The sequence below is a fragment of the Lithobates pipiens genome, unplaced genomic scaffold (genome assembly GCF_037356315.1).
Source record: "Lithobates pipiens isolate NorthernLeopardFrog02 unplaced genomic scaffold, aLitPip1_a1.2 Scaffold_30, whole genome shotgun sequence".
In the NCBI taxonomy this organism is placed as follows: Eukaryota; Metazoa; Chordata; class Amphibia; order Anura; family Ranidae; genus Lithobates; species Lithobates pipiens.
The window spans coordinates 87,661,733-87,681,818 of record NW_027507791.1 but is presented as its reverse complement, the minus strand read 5'-3'; the positions used below and the strand labels follow the sequence as shown (position 1 = coordinate 87,681,818).

Sequence of the window (20,086 nt, the reverse complement as noted above, 5' to 3'; positions counted from 1 at the left end):
GAGAGGTGGATCAGCAGGATGAATGTGCCAGGACAGGTAGATGTGTCGCATCTTTGCTTTTTTTCACCACTCTGAATATCACGCATATCATAAATGAGAAGAGGTTACAGCAGTGGAGCAGATGAACAGGCGGGTTCAGAGGTGGGGGAAATGAGCAGGAGGGTACAGCAGTGGGGCAGATGAGCAGGCGGGTACAGTGATGGGGGAAAATGAGCAGGAGGGGTTCAGAGGTGGAACAGAAGAGCAGGAGGGTACAGCAGTGGGGAAGATGTGCAGGGATGTACATTGGTGGAAGAGATGAGAGGGGGTACAGTGATGGGCCAAATGAGCAGGGGGGTACAGTGATGGGCCAGAGCAGTGGGGCAGATGAGCAGGGGGTTACAGTGGTGGGGCAGATGAGCAGGGGGTTACAGTGGTGGGGCAGATGAGCAGGGGGTTACAGTGGTGGGGCAGATGAGCAGGGGGTTACAGTGGTGGGGCAGATGAGCAGGGGGTTACAGTGGTGGGGCAGGGGAGCAGGGGGGTACAGAGGTGAGATTAGATGTGCAGGAGGTACATTAGTGGGGCAGATGAGAAAACTGGTTACAGTGGTTGAGCAGATGGGTTCAGTGTTAGGACAGATGAGAAGGTGATTCAGTAGTGAGACAGAAAAGCATGGGGATACGGCAGTGGAGCAGATGGGCAGGGGGTACAGTGGTGGGACAAATGATCAGGGGGGTAAAGTGGTGGGGCAGATGAGCAGGGGGGTACAGTGGTGAAACTGATTTGCAGTGGGGACTGTCATCGGAGGTGTGAAGGTGCATAAATTGGGGCTCATCTGAGGTGGGGAGTTTCAGGAATTGGGGATGATCTGAGGCATGGGAGTCGTGAGAGTGGAGGATGTTAATTTTTTACTGCTGAAGTAGTTTACAGCATTTGCTTTATAAAAAATCCTTTTCGTGATTGAGAGTGTGAAGTTGACGTTCAATTTCTTGAAAACCGTTTTTCGGCACACTGTGCTCAAAAGGTTGCTACCCCTGATGTACAGCTTTGTCACATTTTTGATGGTGCTATGGGAGAAAAACAAAAGGTCCAACACCTAGGATAGAAATGATAAACCATCTGTTTGTTTTCTCTGTTAGTGCAGAGATAATAACAGACATATTGGCCCATCTTCCATTTAAGAAGTCAAATCTGAAGGTTATCCCATTACCTAACATGAGTCCACCATGGTGTGTATTTACTATAAGGGTGTTGATTCTTCCCCAGTGGCTATGTGTTTGTCGTGCCCAAAGATTTTGCGCTTGTATATGGAATTCCTCTATTTTAATCCTGCAAACGCTACATGTACAACATAAAACATTCCTTAATCTTTTAATAGTGACTCTTTGATACAGTGTTAATAACACAGAAGAAATACAAAAATGAAGTATATTGCAGCTTACAAGTATTAGATGTGGGGACTTCATTCATTTTTAATTTCTTCCTCCTGTTCTAGGGTGACAATATGCGCTCAGGGTCTCAGTAACAAGACCAAATTCACAGGACTCTACTCCTCTCCAATTTTCCCATTAAATAAAGAGGTGTGGTTCTGTAGTCCTTACGACTCTAAGTTGAACTTTGCTGTCTCAATCAGCATTAACTAGTTGTAATCCTTACACTGTGCTAGAATTAGTAATTGGATAGGAAGGTATATTATATTTACTTTATTTTAAGCTTATTTTTTTTTTTTTTTAACTTGCTTTCTGGCCTAGGCCACAATTGTCATACATCCCAGGAGTCTTCATGGACATCTTCCTTTTTTTTTACTTTCATCTAGAGGAGGTGTTTTCTCAGCTAGGCACAGCCCCTACCTGCATGCCTGATCTAAGGGCGGAAAGATTCCAGGAAGTAAATGCTACATGGATCATCTGCCCTTATTCAAGATGGCCATGGCTAGAAATGGGGGGGGGGGGGGTCAAAGTGATTTCTTAGCAAACGAAAGCATGGCCACATGGATGGAGGGGTGAGTTTCCTATGAATATTAAAAATTTATTAAATAGTGTTTTAGGTTTACAGTGCTCAGATCACAATACAAGTTATAATCTACCTGTAATGGAACAGTAATGATTTTTACCAGTCCTACCACTGATTATTTTGCTCTTTGCTGTCATGCAAACCATTTACTGCACTATTGTTTTATAAAAATTGTTCATGAAATAATTTTTAAAGCATCTCCATATTATTATTATTATTATTATTATTATTATTATTATTATTATTAATGGTGATTTTTTTAGCGCTAACAGTTTGCGCAGCACTTTATAACTTGAAGGCAGATAGTACAGTTACAATACAGGAGGAATTTAAAGGGCCCTGCTTGTTAGAGCTTATATTCAGCACAGTTTCAAAAACCGTACTTGAAAATATTAATTAATACATTGATCAGTAAACACTGACACATTTACAAAGCTAAGATCGTTAATAATGTATCACATTCATAAATATCCTGCATATGCCTTTAAAAATGCATGTTTTTTTTATTGTTTTGTTTTTCTTTCTTTTTTTTACAAGTTTTGCTTTTGGTGATGGCAAACTTGGGACAATGAGAGAAAAATTAAAGTTTTTTTATTTTTTTTTAGCAGATCTATTGTGCAAAGTAACATAGCGAGGCCTGCATATGTAAAAAAAAAAACAAAAAACTTTAGGGTTCTATTTTAAACATATATATATAACTTTTTTATGGAAATCCATATGCACACACATTACAGCCTCCCCTATGCAGCCAAGAGGTTCCCTCATGCTAAGCATCCCTTTGATGCTCCAGGTTTTCATTTTTTTTTTTTATACATAATGTGCAGACTTAAGCGACATTTGCAATACAACAGTATAGCAAAGCCCATTCACCTGATTCCTTATATGCAACAAACGCACCAAAGTAGCTCAAGTATCTTTTTTGGCAAGAACCAAGTGCATTTTACGTTTTGCGCTTTACCACATTTAAAAAAAAAAATGCACCAAAGAAGTACAACCAAAGCTCGTTTTGGGTGGACTGCTCCTATGAATCACAGGAGTGTAGTTCATTTTGCAGTCCTCCGTTTTCAGCAGACACCAGGCTGAAGTCCACTGTCTGCTGGTGTCAGAGCCGGTCCAGGCTCGGGTAAAATTGCGACACTGGGGTCATGATTCACCCACATGCATGGACCGACAGTCGGCTCAGCCTCTCAGGGAGCTGCTGAGGGCCTGAGCCGGCCGCTTCCTCCCCCTCCATAGCGAAGCGCTCCAGTGAGTGAGGGTGGTGCAGTGCAGAGAGCAGTGACTGACCATCCCCAGCTCACAGAGCCCTGAGTACTGAGCGATTGGCGGTGTTTTATTGCTCGGTTCTCAGTGTTAGAGCTGGCGGGGACCTAGGTAAGTATGAAACTACAAACCCTCCAAACCACATACTTCTCTTTTAACACCTAAAATCAACAGTATTTTTAAAGTGTACCTAAAGGCAAAACAGTTTTTAGAAATCCTGCATCCCGATACTGTGGAAGCAGCAGCATTCTCTGACGGTGGCGATGTGGTTGAGGAAGGTAGAGGAGATAAATAAAATGGAGGACTTGATACTGACAGCGCAAAACAGACAAGAAGCATATAGGAAGACCTGGTCCCTGTGGAATATGTTTATACTCTCGGAGGAGGGTAAATCCCTTCTTAGGGTCTGAGAAAATATAACCTGACATGATCTAGGAAATGCATTTCGGTTATGATACGATGGGAACAGTATTCCCTGGAGCACTCGCCATTCTCTTTATTTAGCTACCCCCTCTGCCCCTCCCCCTCCCTCTTACTTGCTTACTACTTGATTTTCTATCTTTCTTCCTTCTCTCTATTGGTGGCAGCCTCCCACTACGGCCGGAGACGACCTTTCAGGTTTTTCTATACATATGAACTGACTCGAGCAGGCTCAGTACTGACGAGACTATTTGACTCTTCGGGGTTATTTGGGCCTATGTGATGAAACTATGGGACGGTATTTGAGTACGTCTCTGGTAGATCCATCCAGTCTGATACGGAATGTATCTAACCGCCTAACTGTTTTCGTAATCAACAGAATGTGTGATTCGGAGGCTGCGACCTCTACTATCTTACTAATGTGAGTTTGTAGGGCTTCTTACCCAAGCTTTGGAAAATCTAATAAAATTTATATTTGGAAAACCGTTTTTAGATTTAAATACAGTGGAGAGACGTTAGACCCCCTGTCAGTTTTAATTGCTGTCTGTGCCCCTGTTAGGTAGATTCCCCCCCCCCCTCTTTATTAGTCCTGTGTACCATTATCACTGAAAAGGAAAGTAAAAGCAAATCACACATTTTGGCTTGTCCCCAGAACAGGAATAGCGGGGAAATCTTCCAATGAGGACACTAGTTCTGGTGACAACCAGGAGTTCCCTCATTGTAGAGAGATTTTCTCACATTCTGTTTTGGCTGTGGGACAGGAAGTGACAGGAAATCTGACCAATGGGACACATAGGGCAAAAATAAACCTTACAGAAGTTTTAACCCTCCCTTACTGTAACCTAAATTTAAAAAGTTCTCCTTTTATAAATTATACTTTAATGATAATAAAAACAACAAGGAGTTGACACTATGAAGCTGGAGCCCATGTTGCTGTATGCTGGAATGTGCATCACCTCCAGTATATTTGATCTTCTATTGTTCTGCCAGTTATGGGGTCAGTGGCCTCTCTAGCTGGCATGTAGACTTTCTGGCTTCTGAGTTTTTCCTTGCCTTGAAATCTGATCAGGCAACTTTCTAGACTGAAGTTTGTGTGTTCCAGCGTCTTACTGTTTAATGCGGTGCTTTTATATGTTTAATACCTGAAATCATCAGCTGTTCTTTGCATGTGCTGCACATTTAGTTGGCAGGAAGATGTTCAGCATATGGATTTCTCTTTTATTGGGGTTTTTTTCAGGCAAGTCCAGGCAAAGGGCTAAATACACCAATGGAAGACACATGTGGTACCTGCTAAAGGATTTGTATTTGTCTGGCCAGTCCCAAGATTTACATAGCTGTCACACAGCACAGCACTGTCAATCAGGGCAGGAGGCCTGTGTGTGTGTGTGTGTGTGTTTGTTTGTTTTTTTTTTTTTTTTTTTTTTTTATATATCTGCTGCATAAATTGCAAATATTACTGGAGTTGACCCTTCCTAGCTGATGACTGGACAGCGAAAGGAGAAGCAGAAGACTGATGAGCCCACCTTTTTGTCACTTTGTTCTCTCATTTTACCAGCATGCTCCTTTTTAACACAAGAGAGCTGCAGCACAACTGGGTAACTCCTTGGGGGTTATTTACTAAAACTGGGGCAGATGTACATAGTAACCAGTCAGAGTGTTGCTATACAGTGAACTGCAAAAGGCTGATACCAGGTCGAATGTTGCTTCATTAAAATGTCTTTAAGGGCTGGTTCACTTTAGTGCGATGCGAGAATCCTGCGAATCAACTGCGGGTTTCCGCATCGCACAGCAGTTCACACTGCCATATGCAAACTGCTGGGGAGTGTCATTATATGTTAATGACACCCCCATTTCAGCTCGCATATCGCACTATAAATTGACAAATCGGACATGAATCAGATTGCATATGTGTGAACACACATGCGATCCGATTCTGGTCTGAACTGAAAAAAGGGTCCTGTGCATTTTTGCACTGAATGCAGTGCGATATCAGCCATACTATCTGTATGGCAGACATCGCATGTAATGTGAACAGCAGTGCGCTGCGCATTACATGCGATGTCTGGCATCACAATAGTGTGAACCGGGGCTAAAGCTGAACTCTGGGCACAAAGTCTTTCATTTTTAAATATGTTAATCAACAGCAACAAAGGACATAAATAAACCCTAACACGTTTGCAAACTCAGTTATTACCATAAAAAGAAGTGGTGACATCATCACTGTCTGTACCTAGTCTGTTAATAGAGCAGAGCTTTGGGAAGGAATCTGAAAGCTCCACCCACTACAGGCAGTCGCCTGAAAACTACACGAGTAAATACTACGCCGTGCTGTAACTATGATCTCATCAAAAATATAAAAATCTGTAAAAGGTAATAGGATCAATGTAAGAAATGGCAGCTAAAATCAGAACAAACTAAAATTAAATGAATTGAAAAGTGCTGTGCTATGTAATATGCACTATACACCCAATAATTGGATACCAAATATGTATATATAACATAGAAACACCCAAATATTGACCAATGGTGAAGTGCCAAAAAATAATAAATAAAAAAATATAAGGGAGTGGAAACATAAAATGCACAGTAAGTATATAGTGCTCATGTAAAAAAAACATATAGATTCGTAAAATTTATAAAGTTAATAGAAGTCCATAAAATATATTCGAGGGGAAAAAACAAAAAAATATATATGTGTGTACATATAACAAGTAATAAAGTGCTCATGTGCAAACAGTGTCCTGCTGTGTTTCTAATCATTACGCAGGGTAGTCCATGCAATCACAAACAGCTTGGTAGGTGTTCAAATGTGCCAAGGTGTCCTCCCTCCAGTGATCCCCTCGGTAGCGAGCGCTCACTTTAGAGCGCGCGACTTGGCAATAAAGTCAAGTCTAAACACGCATTAGAGCCTCCTCTGGGCTCAGAAGGGAAAAACTTCATCCAGTGAAATACCCCAGTTTATGCAAAAATAAAAGCGGGGGAAAAAGGGGGAATTCCCCCTGAAGTAGATATGAATTCCATGTATCGAATACGCGTTGGGGAGGGAAGCGGATGGCAGGAGGAGCAGTCTACTGCCATAGGAGGAAACGCTCATCACCCCCATACCTTTCCGGTATCTAATCTTATTGGTTATTGCTGGCAATAGAGTGGTGCCCTAGACGCACTTTATAAATGTGATTACCCTGTATTAGGGTTTGTTTGCTTGTGTTCATTAAAATTGTTTAAACCTACTACACTATCAAGTGCTTTTATTTTTGCATTAACTGAGGTATTTCACTGAGGAGCCCTGGATGCAGTTTTCCCTTCTGAGCCCAGAGGAGGTTCTAATGCGTGTTTAGACTTGGCTTAATCGCTAAGTCACACGCTCTAAAGTGAGTGCTCACTACCGAGGGGATCACTGGAGGGAGGACACCTTGGCACATTTGAACACCTACCAAGCTGTTTGTGATTGCATGGACTACCCTGCATAATGATTAGAAACACAGCAGGACACTGTTTTCACATGAGCACTTTATTACGTGCTATATATATATATATATATATATATATATATATATATATATATATATATATATATATATATATATATATATATATATATATATATATATATTGTATTATAAAAAAAAAATTCTTGCATATATTTTATGGACTTCTACGAACTTTATGAATTTTACAAACCTATCTTTTTTCACATGAGCGCTGTATACTTACTGTGCATTTGAGTTTCCACTCCCTTATATTTTATTTATTTATTGGCACTTCACCATTGGTCAATATTTGTGTGTTTCTATGTTATATATACATTTGGTATCCAATTATTGGGTGTATAGTGCATATTACATAGCACAGTACTTTTCAATTCACTGATTTTTGACTGCTGTTTCTTATATTGATACTATTACCTTTTTACAGATTTTTATATTTTTGATAAGATATTTACAGCGCGGTGTAGTATTTACTCGTTTATGTTTGTATGATTTGGGAGACGTGTTTAACGCCACCAGCTTTTTCTTTCTCTATACATTTAATGGGCATCTGGTCAGTGGTGGCTCGCAGGATTCTTTGTGTTTTCTGGCAGAAAACTACAGAAAGGGGCGGATACAAGACCAGTCACCCTGCACAAGGAGAGAGCAGCAATGACTGGTCTTTATCACAGGAAGCTCCTGTACAGAGGTAACGTTTCATGCTGTGTTACTTCACAGATCTGGAAGAAGTGCACAAAGCACAACAATGTCTTGGGTTTAGAAAATATTAGATTATGCCAGAGTTTACAATTTATTGTCTTAATGATTAAGAAAAAAACTGCATTAAAGTGTATCTTTTTTATATCAGCAGTTCAGATTTAACACATCATTTTAAAGAGGGCCCCCACTCTAACTTAAAAATGGACTACCTCTATCGGGGTCCATGTCACATATCGTGCCCTTTTAAGTTAAGGGCAGGATAGGCCTCTCTGAAGAGTTGGCTTTCAGAAATCACCTAAGGGCAGATTGAGTGAGAGATAGTTGGTCTAATTGGGGTAATGAGTTCCAGAGGATGGGATAGGCTATGGAGAAGTCCTGGAGATGTGCATTATCAAAAGACAAGGGATCTAGAGAGCAGGGGGTCTTGGGCAAAAAGCTAAGAGAACAGTTTGGTCGGTATCCTGAAACAAAGTTGGTGATGTACAGTATTGTATTGACCACAGCTTTTCTTACAGACTTAAACCACACGTTTATAACAAATTCTGGTGGAACAATTGCGTTCTTGTCGCCACAAAAAAGGAATCATCCTCCAGACTGAAAAATGGTTCAGACATTTCATTTTAGAACTGGGCAATGGGGGGTCAGAACTAGGCACCACATCCCATGAATTAAACAGAAGCAACTGGTAAAGAACAAGTGGGCCTTTAAAGCTACCAAAATGAAATGCAAATAGATCTATAAAAATATCAGTTTTATTAAACATAAGTTTCTTTTAAAATGACAATTGATCAAAAAGCATAGAATTCATGTAACGGGTGCAGCCACTACTTACTCTACATGTTTGCTCATAGGAGCTTCTTCAGGAACTTTTAAAAAGTGCTACAAAATACTACAAAAGAAACAAACAATTATAAATAATTATACTTGAAAGATTATTGTGAGAATAGTGTAAAAAAAAATGACATAACAAACCGTAACTCGTGATTGCATAAATTTTTTTTTTCTTTCAAATAAGGTGAGAATGCATGCCTACTTGATGCTTTTGTTCGCAATAACACTTGAATTAATTGTACCATTCTGATTCCTAGACTGAAGCCTGAGTTATAGGGGCTAATGTACAACCACAGGGAGAGGATAAGATTCTGAAATGTATAAAATCCACATGTAAATTTTAAGTTCTATGACCCTAACTGATCAAACTTGAGATCCTAGAAATGGTTAAATGTAGTTTTAAAGTGAGACAAAATTACCTTATTTAAAGTTGCAAAAATTATAGAACCAATACGATCTTTTTGTCCCCAAGACAAAAGGATGTGGTTTATTGCAGGGATGTCTAGTAGAGAAACAGCAGAGGGTATTTGCTGGACCCTAACAAGACCCAGATACAGACCAACAGCACTCGTGCTGCAAAGTCTGTTTTTCTGGGAAATCAGCCAACATAATCCTAAAAGAAAAATAATTTCATTTTAATGGACATTAATATACAGTATCTCAGAAAAGTGAGTACACCCCTCACATTTTTGTAAATATTTATTATACCTTTTCAAGTGACAAAACTGAAGAAATTACACTTTGCTACAATGTAAAGTAGTGAGTGTACAGCTTGTATAACAGTGTACATTTGCTGTACTCTGAAAATAACTCAACACAGCCATTCGTGTCAAAACCGCTGGCAACAAAAATGAGTACACCCCTAAGTGAAAATGTCCAAATTGGGTCCAAGGCTGTAAGAAGATTGCCAAGACCCTGAAATTGAGCTGCAGCACGGTGGCCAAGACCATCCAGTGGTTTAACAGGACAGGTTTCACACAGAACAGGCCTCGCCATGGTCGACCAAAGACGTTGAGTACATGCTCAGCATCATAACCAGATGTTGTCTTTGGGAAATAGACGTATGAGTGCTACCAGCATTGCTGCAGAGGTTGAAGGGGTGGGGGGGTCAGCCTGGCAGTGCTCACACCATGTGCCGCACACGGCATCAAATTAGTCTGCATGACTGTCATCTCGAAAGGAAGCCTCTTCTAAAGATGATGCACAAGAAAGACAGTTTGCTGAAGACAAGCAGACTAAGGACATGGATTACTGGAACCATGTCCTGTTGTCTGATGAAACCAAGATAAACCTATAAATGTATTTTATCAGATGGTGTCAAGCGTGTGTGGCGATAACCAGGTAAGGAGTGCAAAGACAAGAGTCTTGCCTACAGTCAAGCATAGTGGTGGGAGTGTCATGGTCTGGGGCTGCATGAGTGCTGACGACGCTGGGGAGGTACAGTTCATTGAGGGAACCATGAATGCCAACATGTACTGTGACATACTGAAGCTAAGCATGATCCCCTCCTTTCGGAGACTGGGCTGCAGGGCAGTATTCCAACATAACGACCCCAAACACACCTCTAAGTCGACCATTGCCTTGCTAAATGAAGAAGCTGAGGGTGATGGACTGACAAAATGTGTTTCCAGACCTAAACCCTATTGAGTGTCTTTGGGGCATCCTCAAACAGAAGGTGGAGGAGCACAAGGTCTCTAACATCCACCAGCTCCATGATGTCATCATGGAGGAGTGGAAGAGGACTCCAGTGACAATCTGTGAGGCTCTGGTGAACTCCATGCCCAAGAGGGTTAAGGCAGTGCTGGAAAATAATGGTGGCCACACAAAATATTGACACTTTGGGCCCAGTTTGGACATTTTCACTTAGGGGTGTACTCACTTTTGTGTGTTATTTTGAGTGGACAACAAATTTTACACTGTTTTTTTACAAGCTGTACACTAGTTTGCATTGTAGCAAAGTGTCATTTCTTCAGTGTTTTCACATGAAAAAATATAATAAAATATTTACAAAAAATGTTAGGGGTGTACTCGCTTTTGTGAGATGCTGGTATATATCAGACTTCCTATATATGTTCATACAGATTGTTCTTGTCTTAGATGGGGCTGGAGCTCAAGGGGTCAATTTGACTGGGGCATCAGTGCATGGGGGCAGACCACCATGTTTTAAACTCTCCCCATCCTGCTGGCATCTGATGTCATCAGTGGGAAATGGTTGACAACAATATGTCTTGAACTCTAGCAGCGGATGTGATGTCACACGCTAGTGTGCGTGGTCACAATTCGCCATGTTGGAAAGTCCATGATTGCCAAATGGGCAGAGGGGATGGGTGGACATGTATTCAGTTTGCCCCTCAGTGGCAAAGGACTCTCCACATAATGACAAGGAGGTCAGAATACTAACTCCCAGTCATAAAGCTGTTATAGTGGAATCGGACATGCTCCTGCTAATAGCGCTGATGGGTCCGGTTCTGACATTGCTCGCCTCTGTTCCTATTATTTTGTAGTCCCCACAGTACAGACATTTTTCATGGTGATAAACCAATGTACCTTTTCATCATCAAAGAAAATACACCTTCAAAGTAACTACATTCTGCCATCTGTGATGCCAGTAAATAGTTTTCCAGTCTGTAGTTGGCTTTGCACTGTGGGTGATGCACACTTACCACTGGTCGCTGTATATGTGCAGCAGCCTGCAACTAGCCGCATACACATCGGATTTGAACATTTGTAGCTGTCAGTTGTGATTCTGTGAGTTTAACATGATGATCTGCACATTAATAATTGCCACCATGGGTATACATCCACTGTGACCTTGAGGTTAAAGTGTATTAACAGCACTCAAATGCAGCCACAAAATTAAGCACTGGAAAATACATTCTAACATTTCTCTATGCATCTTCAGTCTAATAACCTAATGCAAATGACAAAATGGAGTGCGTTCTGCTCCTTAAAAGTTGACTCTTCCCAATCTTGACATTTCAGATTTTCCTAGATCCTGACAAACAAAATTACCTGACCGCTTCTTGCATGTCTTAGAACTCTCTTGCTGGCTTCTTTATTTGTATGCTTGGTCTGCACACCCGCTGAGACCATTATGAGGGGTCCCCACTATCCTTGTTGGGATTTTTTTTTTTATTAAGACATGCTACGGGAGAAGTGGGAACAAGCAACATGTGAACAAGAACACCCAAAACCCCATGTGGATAAGAAATGAGGAATTGTGACAGGTTAATCAGTGTATCTAGAAAAAACAAGTCCGGGGCTGCCTCTGACCCCCAGGCTCCACCTATTGGGTGCACTGACATTTGAATGGGCCAGTTATCTCATTTCTCATGAACATCTTAAACTAGAATAAAGCTACAGTGTATTGTATTATCCTAGTAGTATGGAGACTTAGGCCCCTTTCACACTTGTGTGACAAAGTCGCATGACAAGTCATACCCCATGATTTTCAATGAGTACATTCATATCTCTGTGACTTCAAAGTAGTTCCTGTACTACTTTGGTCCGACTTTGATGCCAGTTGAGGTCCATAGACCTCAAGTTTACACAGACATTGCCTGAAATCGCATTAAAATCGTGGCCGCGAAATTGCAGTAAAATCACGCAACTTTGAAGTCGCAGTAGTGTGAAAGGGACCTATGCGATGCCATTTATTGGCTCACTCAGTAGTTGGAAAGTGGCCATTTTAGCAGCGGCTGAAGGACATAGGTGCACCATCCAGCCTGTCAAACTTCATGAGAGTCAGATAGCTGCTGGGGCTGGATGGTATTTCCATTTAGGGTAGTGTGTACCCAGGGATAAATGGCTGGCAGGAACTTTTGCATTTTTCTCAATTATTGCAAGGCATTCTCTGATTGGATGAGGATGTACAAATTATGACATGTGCACAGTTACATTGGTCCAAGCTATGCAAAAATAGCAATACCTGGAATTCAGGTTTAATGTGGTTCTAAAGCCTTAAATTCTCTGTATTTAAGTAAAAAACCTTCTGTGTCCAGGAACTTGCATCTAACCCCACCCACCAGTCCCCACTTATATTTACCTGAGCCAATCTCGATCCAGCACTGTGTTCGAGAGCAGCGGCTCTCTCCACTCTCATCATTCCCATAAGGCCAGTGGCTACCCCTGCTGTCAATCAAATCCTGTGATAAAGGGGCGGGACCGAGCTCTGCTGCCTGTATCTGTGTCTAGGAGCGCCAGCGGTGGACTATTATAGATAGTGTAGAAATGTTTAGAACCTGTCAGGTTTTACTGCCCTCTGCCCTCCACTTTGGGGATTCACTTACTATTTGTTAGGATGACCATTGTCAACTTAGCAGAAAGTGAGGGGAACTTCAAAATGTTATGGCCGTTACTGGCACAGTTGTAGAGGAGATAACCTTCCAGTGAAGACATCATTTTTGAGAGCTGTCAAAGTAGGGATTTCAACTTGTACTAAGGAGGAGATGTACCCACTTTTTTTTTTTCTTGGAACAAGAAGTTAAGAGAAATCTCTCTGATGGGGGTGCCGACAGCAACTATCCCAGCAAACATTTTAACCCTATCTCCATCAATCCAAAACTAGAAAAAAAAACTCTTCTTTACATTTCCTGACTATAGTATGATTTTTTTTTTTTTTTTTTTGCTACAGACTCTAGAATAAAATGGCCTTAAAGTTATTTTTTAAACCTCCAATGCAGAATGACAGCTGCAGTCTGGATTGTATGAACAACACCTTCACTTTCCTTTGCAGTAACATTTTAAAACGAGCCTCTCCAATGGAAGTAGAAAAACATGTCATGGCCATATGGGAACACGAGTGTTCTCTGGTTACACCAGATCATTGTATTGCTATGCTGAAGTTGCAGGCTTTAGCTGTTCATTTGTGTGAGGTTTCACAAGGCTACTAAAGAGACGAAATGATAGCCACAGCTGTAGCAGGGGAAGGCCGTGTAGCTGAAAGTCTGCTGTAATCATATTGAAATAATAAAGAGAACAAAGCAGCTGTGTAATGGAAACATCTGTATAAGATTTTATATCCTGAGCAACTGTAACTCGGCAAGTGCTGGACAGAATTCATGTGTAGAATACAGTTCTCCAAAAGCAAAGTCGTTCACCTGGCTTGGATTGTTCAGCATATAGGCTATTGTTCCCCCAAAGGTCGTTCACCTGGCTTAGATTGTTCAGTTTATAGGCTATTTCACCTGGCTAAAGCTTAGTACACACGAGCCGTATGATGGGTGGCATTAGCCAGTTCAATAGAAACCGTCTGACATGTGGCCCGTATGTACTGCAGCCGGCCAGCTTCTGTCAAAGGGATATGACCGAAAAAGGTCTGCCGACGGCTCCATATTATGGCCCTCCGCTAATAGCTGAGAGCGATGACCAATTCTGGTGGAGGCGACATGTTCAGGTGTGAATCAGGTCTGTACAGAACCCTTCTTCAATGTGGACCGCGGCCGCCCCGGATCTGTGTGAACTGCCATTCCAGAGAGAATAAGTTCAGTGCTCATAATCTTTCCTCATAACAACAAATGTCCACCAGTCCCTTTTTTATTCATTTTTTTTGGCCTTCTCTGGACTCTCTCCAGTTCCAGCACATCCTTCCTGAGTACCTTGTGCAGGTTATCCGCACATTGCCATAGACTTCCATTGGATTAGGCAGTGTTGGTGCATTTTCTGGGCTTAATACTGCTTTAAGCTGACGCATGAATGCAAGTGATACCGTCCATATGATATTCCTGTAAATTTTATGTTCCAAACAGCACTTTCTGGTAAAGTTTTTTATAAGTAAAAATATATTTTATTCGGCTATGCCTCACTGTATGTGTGTTGCTTTTCTCAGCTGGATTATAGAGCAGATGGCTGCGGAGACCCCAGAGAGCGGTTCATGGAGTTTGGCTTTGATTACTGCTATTGCTCTGTAGATCCCGATGATCCAAAATATGCATCTCAGGAAGTGGTAAGTCCCTTCTTCATATTAATTGACTGGATGTGGCGACTAAATAATAACACATTTATTGAATGCAGCCATTGGAAAAATACTGTATATTTTTGTGTCTGTGATCGCTTTACTGTGTTCAAATAAGATGTCTTTGTATTGCTATACTATATTGTGTCTTTTTAGATTATAAGACTTATTTTATTTTCAGCATGACCACTTAACGTGATACTAAACATATACACGTTAATTGCCATAATTAATTCACATAAACCATATATATCATTATATTATATTTATTATATATTAAAATATATATCTCCTAAGTACCTTATTTCTGCAGCATTGTTGTGTGATCACATGATCTATCCTTGTTCCTTGGCATCTGTAGGGAAAGATCCTTGCGAAGGGCTTCTATTACTGCTGTATGAGTCTGTGTCTGCATAGCTCTGATTGGTGCTGTGACAGTCATATGACTATAAAGAAAAAAAACGCCACACAAAATGAACATTTTAGTAGCTTTGTTAGTATGCACGCTCTGTGAAATAGCATGTACCGTAATGAGTGTTTCGTCGTCTGGGTTTAATGACACTTTAAAGTATAACTAAAGGCATTGTTTTAGTTTTGTATAGAGTGGAGAAGAATCAGAACACCCGTCGGGTTTTTATTGTTGTAAAAGATGAGGAACCAGCCTAGCACATTACCATTGTAATAATTGTTAAAAAGAATATACTGTAGGTATATACTCACAAACAATAACATGAATCAGGCATAACCCAATCTAAGGGATGTTCCTACCAGCCTGATCTGCTAGACAAGTCCCAAATGTGAGAAGTGAGAAAAAAAGCTGAGAAAGAGGGGATACCCCTCGAAACGCATCTGATTTTTGCACATTTTTTTTAAATTTCTTTTTACAAATAATTGTGATAAAAAAAATTACACCACCTTCAAAAAATACACCATACCTCTTACTAATACCTTGGACTGTCTACTTTCCAAAAGGGGTCATTTGGGTGACATTTTTTTTACTGTTCTGGCATTTTTTGACCCCTACAGAAATTTATCAATCCTGATGTACTGACATCCTATCTCATTTCTTGAGGCCTGATAATGGCAAAACAGTATAAATATCCCCCAAATGACCCCTGTTTGGGTCACTGGGTCACAGTCCACAAACTAGGGGAGATATATATATTATATCTCTATCCTAGTGTGCGGACTGTAGGTGGCGACCGATTATTAGGGCTGATGATCACTAGGGCTGCAACTAACGATTATTTTCATAATCGATTAGTTGGCCGATTATTGTTTTGATTAATTGGTTAATAACCTTAAAGTGGTTGTACACCCTTACAACACACTTTGACCTACATGTAAGCCTAGATTAAGGCTTACCTGTAGGTCCAAGAAATATCTCCTAAACCTATACAGTTTAGGAGATATTTGCCCGAAGACAGCCACCGCTTCTTTTCGTTCATTTTCAGCCACAGTGACGGGAAAATTCGGAAATAGAAAACTTCTTGGTCAAAGGAATTTTCAAACAGTGTATGTGGTTTTTGTTCAGAAATGAAGTGAACATTTCAAACAAAATTCTTTCATTCAGCGAATTTACAAAGATTTTTCATCTGAATATTCTCACCTGAAAATTGATCCATGTGGCCAGCAGAAGGCTTGGTACACACCTATGCAGTTTTTGCTTTTGATGTGTTTTGATTTTTGCGCACGTGATTTTACTGCAATTTGCGTTTTTTGCCTTTTTTTGGGGGCAGATTAAAAAACACAAATTGCTGCAAAAACGCATTACATGCTTCTCTGCAGCTTCTCCATTGAAGTATATTGAACCAAAAAAGCACAGTTTTGTGTTAAAACTACCTGATACTTTCTAAATTTGCAGCGGTTGAAAAAAGCACAGATATGAACGTGTCCCATAGGAAACCATGTAAATGAACTGTAGTGCATTTCTGCAAAAAGCACCAAAAAACACATAGATGTGAACCAGGCCTAAGACGTTTAGTAACATAATGGGGGTTAAAAAGACTAAAATGAGCCCTTTATAGTACAAAAAAGCAGATAATCACTACTGTAAGGGGTTCATTTTTTTACTGTAGAACAGTGAAAGTAATATTTACCAGTACAAAAATATAATCACTACTGTAAAGGGCTCATTTTAGTTTTTTTTTAACCCCATTATGTTACTGGCCGATTATGAAATTATTATTTTTTATAATCGATTAATCGATTAGTTGTCGATTAATCGATTAGTTGTTTCAGCCCTAATGATCACATTGGTGCTCGCTGCCAATCTCTGTCAGTGGTGTGGTGGGCAGCAGAGAGATGACATCATCTCTCACTGCCTGACTCGCATCACCGCTGTTCCGCACCTGCAGCAGGGTGGCGAAGGCTGCTCTTGACAGAACTACAGCTGTGGGCGAGGAGAGATAGTTACATCATCTGTCACCGTCTGTCCATATGTGGAGGTTTACCCGCTCGGACGCCGCTGGAGAGAGGCTGTAGGAAGTAGTTTAAGTAGTGACGAGCTGCATATGGGTGGCAGGTGACAGTGATGAGCTGCATGTGGGTGGCAGGTAAAGGTGACAAGCTGCATCTGGGTGGCAGGTGACAGTGATGAGCTGCATATGGGTGGCAGGTAAAGGTGATAAGCTGCATCTGGGTGGCAGGTGATGGTTGAAGTGACATGCTGCATCTGGTGACAGGTGACGGTGATGTATAGAATATTGACACCTGTTATTGGCTAATGGCCTGAACGCCACCCAAATATCAGGCCTGGAAAAAATGAGAGGTCCAACTAGACCACTGTGAGCAATGTCAAAGGAACAGATTCATAAGCTGCACATCATGGAACAGATTCATGCACATGAATTGAGATGAATGGCAGTCTCAGCCCGAACTCCAGCCAGGCCACACCCCCAAATGTTATTTTCCTCCGCCTCTTGGCGTGTACTCATGAATGATCGACGCGGTTCCAGATTTCAAGAAGTTGGCTGTTTTGACAGATCACAGGCTCTACTCCTTTAGTTAATCAACCCTATTATATTATGTTGTGATTATCACTTTTGTGGCCTGCATAGGTAGTGATTCAGCACTGATGCTTCTAATTTTGTATTTCAGCATATATTTAGTTAAAGTGTTTGTTACCCCAACTTGTACTTGTATGAGAAAGTATCCTGTTCTCTTTATATTGCTTCCTTTTTGTGAAATGCCTGGTGTTCCTGCCAGTCCCTCTGATTTCCTATTAAAAGTGGCCACACTAAGCAGGAGAGCACATGGTGGTCAGTTCTCTAGCTGGGCTGGAAACTTAGACTGATCACTTGTCCTGATATGCCTCCTCCTGTACAACCATTTACTGGGAATCTCATTGTGCTGTTTCTCCTCCCCTCAGCTCTTATGCAGCTGAGAACAGAGGGAATGTGATCTCTTATAAAAAAAAAAAGGGGGAAAAAAGATTATATATATATATATATATATATATATATATATATATATATATATATATATATATATATATATATATATATATATATATAAAATAAAAATAATTTTTTTTTTTTTTAACTACACACATGCTTTGCCTTTCATTTCTATTTTAAACTGAATCTTTTGTTTAACAAAGTTATCATTTACAATCACTTTAACTTAACAAAAATCTTTTTTTTTTTTTTTTTTTTTGCCATATAGACTGGGAAAATGCAGATATTTTTCTGCTAATAAAACTCTTATATACGTCTCTTTTGCTCCATTCTTTTCAGCATAATGTTACCCCCGAAATAGGTTTCCTGTTTTAGCCCCCGAGCTGGAAATGAGTTATTTACAGCGCACCGTTCGTGCCAGAACTTTGTTTTTCTGTGAAGCTCATTGTTTACATTTGGATAAAATCGCTCCTCTCCTTGTTTGTTGAATTGCAGAGCAGATTACGGAGGGTGATTTGGCTGATATTGCGTTGTACAAGAACAAGGCAAGCTGAGGCTTGTCTTATGACCTTCTACCTGGTGGCTCAGCTGAGCTGTCCCATTGAAGCCCAGGCTGATACTGGATTGTTCTGTGTTTGATTTGGTACATGAGAAGAGAACAGTAGAGGCCTACAATCATTGTTTAAACAAGGATAACAAGTGGACACATCCTGAACAATAAGCTTTGAAAGCTTAGGTTACAACTTGGTGTAAACATTTCCCATCTGAAAACTTCAACCGTTTAACTTTGTTTTGGCGTATCTCTAGTATAGAGATATGTAGTAAAACATGGCTTGTGTTTCCAGAATGTGTGCGTCTTTGTTCTGAACATATACCCTTGGCACTGTCCTTCTCTTGGGGGGGAAGTTGTAGCCAAGTGTTTGCTACACGATGGAAATATAATGTAATAATCTCACATTATGTAGGGGTACATATGATTGGAAAACCTTAGGAGACCAATAACTGGGATATGATTAAACATGGATTATTTTTACTTATGAGTTATTCTCTACCGATCAAACCTGGATAAGCCAGTACCATGCCCCACTGGTCAGTAATAAGATGCCATGTTTGGTGAAAGTATATTCAGTGCTTCCTCTATAGTAAAACACTGTTTTGTAGAATCTTTGTTAACAAGCACAATTAGTCACTGAGAATACATGCTATTGGTTCAGATCCATGACCTAGGGCAAGTTCAAACAAGGGCTGGCCAGAAATGGGTCCATAAAAGCAAGACATGCTTCCGATTTTAAGCATTGCTTGCATTTATTAAGATGTTTCTCATGAGCCAGAGGGCAATAACAAACAACTCTTTAGTGCACAAGAAGGATTTGTAAGTTGATTGAAAGTCTCAATGTGAGAGGGTCTTAATAATGCACTCTTCTTTGTGGAAAAACAAAAGATCTGAATTACTGTACATATGTCTCGATAACAATGACAATGGGTTCTGGTGCTGGAACAAGTCAGCCGAGAACAGGAAAAGTCTCCATCTGCTTTCAATGAGATATCTGCCCGTCGAGGGCCAACTTAACTGACATCTCTATAGTTCAAAACTAAAGCTGGCCTTACACTCTTTGATTTTTGTAAAAACAAATAATAATCCAGTGGATTCCTTTATCCTCACCATACAGTGTGGATGGTGGCCTGGGTTATCAGCAAAGAATCATCACAATTTAACCACTTCAGTACAGGACACTTATACACCTTCCTGCCCAGACCAGCTTTCAGCACTGACGCACTTTGACAATTCCACGGTCATGCTACCCTGTACCCAAACTAAATTTTTATCATTTTGTTCCCACAAATAGAGCTTTCTTTTGGTGGTATTTGATCACCACCTGGGATTTTTATTTTCTGCTGAACACAAAATTATTATTTTTTTGTTTCATTTACAATATCTTGTAAATAAGTACATTTTCTCCTTCAATGATGGGCACTGATGGGGCTGCACTGACGGGCACTGATTAGTCGGCACTGATGAGCACCGATGAGGTGCCATT

General features: G+C 40.5%; 1 protein-coding gene across 1 annotated transcript in view; it reads left to right on the top strand.

Annotated features, from left to right (window-relative positions):
• The window catches only part of STARD9 (StAR related lipid transfer domain containing 9), a 314,211-nt gene that overhangs the window by 52,086 nt on the left and 242,039 nt on the right, over nucleotides 1-20,086 (top strand). The window contains exon 3 of the mRNA XM_077464565.1: nucleotides 14,524-14,640. Coding sequence (XP_077320691.1) covers nucleotides 14,524-14,640 — 117 coding nt within the window. The remainder of the gene's footprint in view (nucleotides 1-14,523; nucleotides 14,641-20,086) is intronic.